The sequence below is a fragment of the Sapajus apella genome, unplaced genomic scaffold (assembly GCF_009761245.1).
Source record: "Sapajus apella isolate SASKATOON/1434 unplaced genomic scaffold, GSC_monkey_1.0 scaffold4, whole genome shotgun sequence".
In the NCBI taxonomy this organism is placed as follows: domain Eukaryota; kingdom Metazoa; phylum Chordata; class Mammalia; order Primates; family Cebidae; genus Sapajus; species Sapajus apella.
In genome coordinates, this window is record NW_022436944.1 from 59,456,840 (window position 1) to 59,466,616 (window position 9,777).

The 9,777-nt window shown below is 45.5% G+C and overlaps 1 protein-coding gene across 4 annotated transcripts in view; it reads left to right on the forward strand.

Moving 5' to 3' along the window:
- ENTPD3 (ectonucleoside triphosphate diphosphohydrolase 3) overlaps positions 1-9,777 on the forward strand; it is a 33,680-nt gene that overhangs the window by 8,477 nt on the left and 15,426 nt on the right. For all 4 annotated transcript variants that reach the window (XR_004265996.1, XM_032271214.1, XM_032271222.1 and 1 more), the window contains exon 4: positions 6,499-6,616. Coding sequence is in view for 3 of the 4 variants with exons in the window: in XM_032271214.1 (XP_032127105.1) it covers positions 6,499-6,616 (118 nt within the window). In the remaining variant the exon portion in view is untranslated. The remainder of the gene's footprint in view (positions 1-6,498; positions 6,617-9,777) is intronic.

Here is a 9,777-nt window from a genome sequence, read left to right on the forward strand (position 1 = left end):
TGGGGGGTGGACGGTTGTGCATCGGCAGGTGGGGGGTGGACGGTTGTACATCACAGTAGTAAGGTCTGAGCAGATATAGGCAGAGAATTGCCAGTGACTACTCCATGTAAATAATATTGCTACTGTCCCTGCTTTGCAGATGAGAAAACAGGAACAGAAAGGGCAAATAGTGTCCCATGGTTACAGAGATTGAAAACAGCAGAACTGCTGTAAAGGAAAGAAAAGAGAACAGACCACAGTGGCCTTAAACAAGGGTTTGGAGGAACCAGGAGACACCCCCCCCCCCACCACCAGTTAGCAGGCAGTTCAAAGAGGGGATTTAAAATCTCTTCCAAATCTTGCTAACAGACCCTAGCCACCATTGCAAGGGACAGGAAATTGTGAAACATGGGAAGATGAGCTCGGAAGGTCCTTTCTGCTTAGTTGAGTGGATTAAATGTGAGAAAAGACAAATGTTCTGGGCCAGTGGAACCAGAAATAGAATGACAGCTTTGGAAGAGAGCATTCCACATGAAGTGTTTCTCAGGATATTGAGAGATCTCTCTCTCTCTTTTTTTGTTTTGAAGAGGATTGCAGGTGAGGAAGTTGAGCAAATATGAGGGATTTTAAATTATTTGTTATGTTTATTATTTTTTATACCATGAGCCCCGTTTTGCTTTACGTGCAGCGGACAGTAGGTTCTAAAGGGCCAGCTCTGCAACAGCCTCTCTGGAGGGCCCTGACGTGTTACAGAGGACCCTCGTGCAAGGTCATATCTGGATATTAAATCTCACCTTGGCTTGCCTAACCTTGGTTTATGTGAGGTTATGAGCAGAACTATTAAAACGCAGTCAAGGGGCGAAAATGTCCGAGTCCCTTGTGTTACTGGTCTGACCTGCTCCACAAGCTGGAAGAGTAAACATGATGCCATCACTGGTAATTTTCACTCAGCTCCCACTCCCCCGCTTTATTATCACGAAGTCCCATACCTTCCTCTTGAGACTTCGCCCTCCCTACCCCCAGTCATAACCATCTAAGAATTCTATGGCTTCTCAGTCCGATGATCAGTACCATTGTACTGCCTCTTGCAGCCACGTGATGACGCTGTTAAAGATGGCTCTGCACCGTCAAGGTTTTAAGGATGGGCTTTTCCACCCTGACCTGCCCAGCCCGCATGAGTTCCCCATACTGGGTGCAAGATTATAAGCCGTTTTAGTCTACACTCCCATGCTCAGACGGTACTTTCCAAAGCACAACCACTGACCCAGTCTGTGTTGAAATCATTCCCTTTTAATCCTCATTGAGCCTTGCTCATCAGCCTGGACTTCTGGTGTCTTGTAGCCCACCCTGGTCTATTTCTTGGAGAGCAAGAGGTGGATAATTAGTTTCTTTTTTTTTTTTTTTTCTGGAAAGCCTTGGGCTCCTTATACAAATTGGTCCTCTTCTCCAGCCAAATCTGCACACCTCTTATCTAAGAGTTTACTTTCAAAGGACTTTTTGTTTAAATAAGAAAGTCTGCAATGCACCTGATTACTGAACAGTCACTCCGTTAGACTTGGTTTCCTTTGAGCTCAGTGAAAGCATCACGGCTATGAGTACAGGTGTGAGTCCATTAGACTCACGCTTGATCCCAAGTCTGTGATCTTGGGCATTTACGTTCTATTGTGAGTCTCGGTTTGCCCAGGTGTCAAATGATAGGATATGATAACATATGCATTATACAGGCAATAACACAAAGCACTTCCTGCAGTGCCTAGAATAAGCACTGGACAATGTTTGTTACTACTACTATTCTTATTATTATAGGAACAATGATAATAAACAAATCTAAGAAGGTTGACCTTATGACTCTGCATTCGCTATTGCTTTTGACAGACCGCACAGCCCTTAACTGTTGGTTGCACCCGGGAGACTGGCCCTTTCGGTTAACGTTAATTGCATTCATTGTTAGATACAGAATAATTTAGCCGATTTCCTGATTCTGTGCATTTCTAACCTGGAAGACTGTTTCCTTTTAGTTAACCTACGTCTTCAGATCCGTATTCAAGCCATGCTTTTCCTGACACTGCGCTAGACGGAGGATTACTTACTACTTTTTATCTGAACATCACCTGCCTAGCTGAACTGAAATTCATTCTCATCCCCTCTCCACCAAAATAATCACACTGAATTTCACTGTTTAGGCAAAAGAGCTCTGAAAACCGGTGAAAGACCATGTTTTCCACTTTTGAAAATGTCAATGAATGATGGTGGCGCTGGCTCAGTGCAAGTTGGTAGAGGTGGGCTGCGTCAGCAGGTGCGGGAGGGCAGCTGTCTCTCCCGGCCCACAGGGCAGCCTGGCTGCTGCAGACCCTGCTGAAAGCTGGATTGCAGCTGGAGTCACAAACGAGAATGGATACTCTTCCTTCTCTCCGATCTTGGCCCAGCACCCCTGAGTTTTCTACACAGGGAAAACATGCACCCTTTTTGAAGGGTTGGAATAAAGATTTGAGGAAAGGAAGGTGACAGTTGTTCTCCTGTTCTCTCTCTCCTTGTGATTTATGGGTCAGCACCAGGCGTGGCAGGGCCGGCTGGAGTGGTAGTGATCAGGTCAGCAGCAGGAGGGAGGAAAGAAAACAGACCAAGAATATGGGGGTCTGGACCTCTTTAGTGCCTGGCTTCCTTCCTGCCTTTAGTTTCAACCTGTGCTTTAACCTCACAGTGAGTCGCTGCCTGGGACAGATAATGAACAATGCCACTGTTGTACTCCATGAGGGATGTCAGGTCAGGATCCCCATCAACATTCATCGTACTTGAGGGCTGGGATTAAGAGGCTGTCCAAGTTCGCATACCAGTGAACACAGATGTTCTGTTTCAAAATAATGGAGAGGCCATGACTCAGGAGCTGGGAGCAACTTTTTAAAAATTTGGTCCCATTTCAAATGAAACAAGCGTTTGTAATATAGATAATAGAAAGTTGGAAACCTCCTAAATGTATAGAACCAGGAAATTGGGTGCATTATGCTGTATCTAACAGTGAATACAATGAATGTATGAAAATGGCGATATCAGGCCAGGCGTGGTGGATCATGCCTGTAATCCCAGCGATTTGGGAGGCCGAGGTGGGTGAATCACTTGAGGTCAGGAGTTTGAGAACAGCCCGGCCAACATGGTGAAACCCCATCTCTAAAATTAGCCGGGCGTGGTGGCATGTGCCTGTAATCCCAGCTACTTGGGAGGCTGAGTCAGGAGAATTGCTTGAATCTGGGAGGCGGAGGTTGCAGTGAGCTGAGATCATGCTATTGCACTCCAGCCTGGATGACAAGAGCAAAACTCCGTCTCAAAAAAAGGAAGGAAGGAAGGAAGGAAGGAAGGAAGGAAGGAAGGAAGGAAGGAAGGAAGGAAGGAAGGAAGGAAGGAGGGAGGGAAGGAAGGAGGGAGGGAAGGAGGGAAGGAAGGAAAGAAAGAAAGAAAGAGAAAATGGTGATATCAATCTGTTTCTACTGTCAGGGAGACATGTTCATGATATACTTTTAAGAAAAGAGCATTGCATGGCCAGATGCAGTGGCTCTTGCCTGTAATACCAGCAGCATTTTGTGAGGCTGAGGTGGGTGAACTGCTTGAGCCCAGGAGTTCGCGATCAGGCTGGGAAACATGGTGAAACCTTGTCTCTACAAAAAATACAGAAATTACCCAGGTATGGTGGTACATGCCTGTAATCCCCTCTACTCGGGAGGCTGGGACTGAGAATTGATTGAGCCTGAGAAGTCAAGGCTGCAGTGAGTCGTGATGGCACCACTGCACTCCAGCCTGGGAGACAGAATAAGACCCTGTCTCAACAAAGCAACAAGAAAAGAGCATTGCAAGAAGAAGGAGAAGGAGAAGGAGAAGAGGAGAAGAGGAGGAGGAGGAGGAGGAGGAGGAGGAGGAGGAGGAGGAGGAGGAGAAAAGAGCATTTAAAAAAAAACTATGTGCAGTATAAACCACGTTGATTTAATAACATACATCTAAACACATACGTATATATGTATCCAGATACATATATGCATATATCAGAAAAGATATAACAAGGGCTAGCCCAATAGTTGGATTTGAGGGATTCTTTGTTTTCTGTTTTTCTTGTTTTGTAATTTTATTTATTTATTTTGCTCAACTGGCTTTTCCATATATGCCAGTAGCCTATTTATGAGCAGCACTAAGCACCGAGCAGGTAGCCTCCTACAGCTAGTGCTCAACTTACGACCACAATTGGTTCCGACAGACCGGTCGTAACACGATTTGGTCGTAAGTTGAGCAGGCTATATGTACAGTACTGTGAAATGATGTTATAAAAATCTTTATGTCATATTTTATCATAATTTTCTTTCATTATTGTTATATATCATAATTTTCTTTGTTCATTTTATGCCATTTGTATCATCTCTACACCATTTTGTTTCTTATTTTTACATTCATCAGGTTTAAGTAAAACACTGCATTACCAGTAGTAAAGGTTGACCTGAATGCTTATTATTAAAGCATTCTTGTCAAATCTCATTTTTAAAAAGCCACCTTAACTTGTGGTAAAGGCGCAGCCTTGTGTAAAACTGTGGAATGTTCACAATTCACTGAACCACGTTGGTCTATGGTTTGAAGTGAAAAACCACGGCACATGATGAGTTTTGAAAAGCAGAAGAGTATGAACTATGTTAAGTCTTAGGGTTAAAAAGGACTAGTTGCCAGGTATTTATTTATTATCATTGTAAATAGAAAAGTAAATCATCACAATTTTATGTGACTTTCCATGGGATACAAATATGTAGCATTCATCATAAAAGATGTCATCTGGATATCTTGTTCAAATATAATTTAAACTTAGTATGTTCTAATATTGTTAAAGATATAGGGATATAAACCACTCACATTTTAGTAAGAAAGGCAAGAAAATGACTAATAATGATATGATATAGCATATATGTTTATTGTCCTGCACTGTCGTACGCCCAGCTGGGCAACGTTTGCGCTGCCAGACATGGAGCAGTCGTGGCTAGCGATTGTGGTCGTAAAGTTGAAAGATCATAAATTGCATAGGTCGTAAGTCGATCAATACCTGTATTTACCTCTGAAAGTAAGTCCCCTAAAGATGAGGGAACCCAGAAACGTCAGGCATCTTACCCAGCATCCTAAAATCGAGAATCCATCTGAGTCAGCCTGCTCCAGACCCAACTTCATCGTCTTCTGAGGGACAAGCTAGGTTAACCCAAAGGTGGTGGACGGGGGTCTTTTCAAGCCACCCTGAAGGCCTGTGGATGCCCTGGGATGACTCAGCACAAGCAGATTCAGGCTTAGGTATGCATTGCTAATTCCAAACTCTATAGACGACTAATACATGCTCTTTCCTGGTCAGGTTCGGTCCAGAGCCTGGGCTTGGCCAAGCCTTCGGGTGAAGCTTCCTGGTGCCTGCTTGAGTTGGGCAAATCAGTCCAGGACTCCCAACCCACTCTCCTGCCATAACACAGCCAGCCCCAGCACTGCCCAGAAACACCTGCCTGTTCATTTGTTCACATACACATTACCAAAGTGGGATCAATATGTTAATATTATTTTTTATTTTGCTTTTTTTCTCCTTAATTATGAATACTTTAATTCTGAGCACTGATGCAGGTATTAACATGTCTCAGCCAGGTATGGTGGCTCACACCTGTAATCCCAGCACTTTGGGAGGCCAAAGTGTGTGATCACCTGAGGCCAGGAGTTCAAGACCAGCCTGCTCAACATGAAACCTGTCTCCACTAAAAATACAAAAACTAACCAGGCCTGGTGGCAGGTGCCTGTAATCCCAGCTACTTGGGAGGCTGAGGCAGGAGAATTGCTTGAACCTGGGAGGTGGAGGTTGCAGTGAGCTGAGATTGGGCAGTTGTACTCCAGCCTGGGCAATGAGAGTGAAACTCCATCTAAAAGAAAAAAAAAATGCCTCTCCCATGTGAAAACTTCCTACAGCTGCTTCTTACAGTTTTATTTTGGTTGTTTATTTCCAGACTGATAAGCTTGGAAGTTTAGAAATAGAGGGCATCTGGTGATTATTCGTTTTCCTTCTGAGACGAAGATGGTTTTTGTACCTCCCCTCAAAGGTCTGGAGGAGGAGTCAGGCAACCTGATTGTATGTGAGATCCATGAAGTACAACTCTCAACCTCGGCTGCATGTGGGACTCACCTAGGGACCTTTAAAACCTGTTGATGCCTGGTCCCACTCTCAGAGATTCTGATTTAATTGGTATGGGATATAGCCTTGGCACTGGGTTTTTTTAAGCTCTCCAGGTGATTCTAATGCACAGCAAAGTAACAACCATGGCCTAGAACCTGCCTTACCTTTCTTCATCCCTTCCCCACAGTCCAAGGAGACAAAATTGGTTTGGAGAAAATAGTTTTTCTTCTTGATCGGCCCCTCCCTAAGTGAAGTAGCGTGGATTAACGTACTCAGGGTTCTCAGCGGCCCACTGAGAAAGGAGCCCTCAGAGGAGTCCGGCCCATTTCTGACTCTCCCTTTCCCTTTTTGTTCAGTATGGAATTGTGCTGGATGCTGGGTCTTCCAGAACCACAGTCTACGTGTATCAGTGGCCAGCAGAGAAAGAGAATAACACCGGAGTGGTCAGTCAGACCTTCAAATGTAGTGTGAAAGGTAAGGACTGAAGCGTGTCTGGGGGTTGCAAAGGGAAGCAAGGTAGAGTTCTAAGTGTTGTGGAGGCCTGGAGAGGTCCTGAGGTGTTGCCTGCAGGCAGGGGGTGAGCACTGGACTAGGAGTCAGGAAACAGGAGATCTTTGCTAGTGCTGCTACTGGTCAGTGGAGTAAACTTGCCCTAGTCACTTCCCTTCTCTGGGCCTCAGTGTTTTCATCTGTATGCATGGGAAGGGGTGGTGTCAAGAACTGCGAATGGTCTGAGATTTTACCCTACCATATTTTCATAGGTACTGAAAGACACAAGACTCCTGGGTCAGAAACGAAGGACAATTTGTTACTCACAGGAGTAGCCCAGAGTGTCAGCATTTTCTTACACTGGTCCGGATTCCCGGTTTGCCCAAGATGATGGAAAGAGAGACAGATACTATGCACTCATGCAATGGGTTCTCACGGGAAAGGAAGTCTGGGATTTTAGGGGAGTGTTTAGAGTGGGCAGTGAGCATGCCCGTCTTTTGCAGCAGAAGGAAACACAAGAGACAAAGGGTAAACTGTCTTCTAATAGTTATACCTACCCCATAGGAGTGATTTGAAGATTAAATGACATAATGTAAAGGAAATGCCTGGCATGCAGCAGTGCTCAAAAGCTGTTGTTCATGGGGCAGCACAATCCAGAGGTCTGGGTGGACCCTTGCCGCTCGTTACTCTGTCCCACAGTTAACAAGATCTCTGTCTTTAGACCCAGGAGAGCAATTCAACCAAGTCAGTCTTGACGGCCTTACGACCATAGGGAAAGATCAGGCTTACATGGGGAGGTGTCACAGCAGTCCCTTGGGGAAGGGTTCCTTGGCCCACCCTGGATGGCATATGTGATTTGCGAAGGCACAGAGTCATGGAGGCCACAGCACATCCATAAATGGATCTTCCCTTCTTTGATCACAGTAGCCTCAGGGATCTATATATACTCTAAATGAACAGAAGGCCACAAACTAAAGCTTAAATTACAGAGCTGAAGTTCAGTAAGTGTCATCCCCTCAAAGACTTGTGGCTTCTCCAAGGATAATTTGGGTTCCTCCGCCGCCAACTTCCCAGGACTCCCATGCCTTGGCCAAACAGAAGGGGGTGGTGAATGCTTGCTCACTCAGCAGGGATTCCCAGGTGCCTAGGACCTCAGAAATTTCTTGCTGGTGGGTATCACCCCTCAGTTGCTACTGTTTGCCGTGAGTTCATTGCCTTTGCTGGCAGTTTCTGTGCTGGTGTCTGTACCTCTGGCTGCTCACGGTGAAGCCACCCCCCGGAGGAGCTGGGTTCTCTGCCTGTTTCTCTGCTGGTCTGCAGTACTCATGCCTGCTGCTCCCTTACCCCACAAGGGACATTCATGATGTCTCTCCTTTAAACCAGTGGCTAAAAATTACTTAAGCTCCATTAGAGCCTAAACTTGACTATCTCCTCCATTAAAATGCCTCAAAGAGTTGCATCAGAGACCAGGTCACCATAGTATTAAAATACGTCCTTTGCTGCCGGGCGCAGTGGCTCACACCTGTAATTCCAGCACTTTGGGAGGCTGAGGCGGGTGAATCACCTGAGGTCGGGAGTTTGAGACCAGCCTGGCCTACAGGGTGAAACCCTGTCTCCACTAAAAATACAAAAATCAGCCGGGCATGGTGGTGTGTGACTGTAATCTCAGCCTCTCGGGAGGCTGAGGCAGGAGAACTGCCTGAACCCAGGAGGCAGAGGCTGCAGTGAGTTGAGATCGCACCGCTGCACTCCAGCCTGGGTGACAGAGCGAGACTCCGTCTCAACAAACAGACCAAAAAACCATCCTTTGCCAATAGTTGGCCAGAGCTGAAGGTGAGGCGTGTGTCTTTTGCTTCTGTTTCCCCTCGAGTAAGTTTTGTGCCATCTGTTTAACCCTCTCTCTCCATATTGAAATAGCAATTTCAATGCTCCTCTCATGGGACCATATATCCTCCCAGGAGGCTGTGAACCCCATCTCCTTCTCCCTCTAGGAGGTTTAATGGACCTTATCCAAATAGGCCCTCTGGTGACATACCCTCAAGGCTTAACCATTCTATCTTGTCCCTCACCAGCGACTATCCAGACACCAGCTCTTGCTTAGCCCAGACTGGACTACACAATCTCCTTACTTGATGTATGCTTGTTTGAAAGTCTTATTGATTGACTAATTGGTTGATTGATTTAGTAAATATGTATTAGGTGCCTGCTGTTTGACACAAGCTGTTCTTGGCACCAGGAATTTAGAAATAAACAATACATACAAAATCTGTAGTTATGTGTTAAGAGAGTTGCATTCCAATGAAGAAGATAGACAAAAAAATAAATGGGCACATAATGGGTGTCAGGGAGACAAGAAGAGAGTCTAGATGTCTCTGAATATACCTACTTTTGTAGATCTAATTTTAGAACTACGTAACTATTTTAATAACTATAAAACAAAATCATTTTTTAAAAAGTAATTCCTAGGCAGGAGTGATGGCTCATGCCTGTAATCCCAGCACTTTGGAAGGCCAAGGTAGGAGGATCACCTGAAGTCAGGAGCTCAAGAACAGCCCGGCCAACGTGGTGAAACCCCGTCTCTACTAAAAATACAAAAATTAGCCAGGCATGGAGGCTGAGGCAGTAGAATCACTTGAACCAGTGAGGCAGAGGTTGCAGTGAGCCAAGATTGTGCCATTGCACTGCAGCCTGGGAGACAAGAGCGAGACTCCATCTAAAAAAAAATTAGTAATTCCTAAAATTCAAAAGAAAAATGCAACAGGTCAGGCATGGTGTCTCACACCTGTAATCCCAGCACTTTGGGAGGCCAAGGTAGGTGGATCACTTGAGGCCAGGAGTTTGAGACCAGACTGGCCAACATGGCAAACCCTGTCTCTACCAAAAATACAAAACTTAGCCAGGCTCAGTGGCACATACTTGTAGTCCCAGCTATTCAGGAGGCTGAGGTAGGAGAATCACTTGAATCTGGGAGACAGAAGTTGTAGTGAGCCAAGATTGCACCACTACACTCCAGCCTGGGTGACAAAGCAAGATTCCATAGAAAGAAAGAGAGAGAAAAAGAAAAAGAGAGAGAAGGAAGGAAGGGAGGGAGGGAGGGAGGGAAGGAAGGAAGGAAGGAAGGAAGGAAGGAAGGAAGGAAGGAAGGA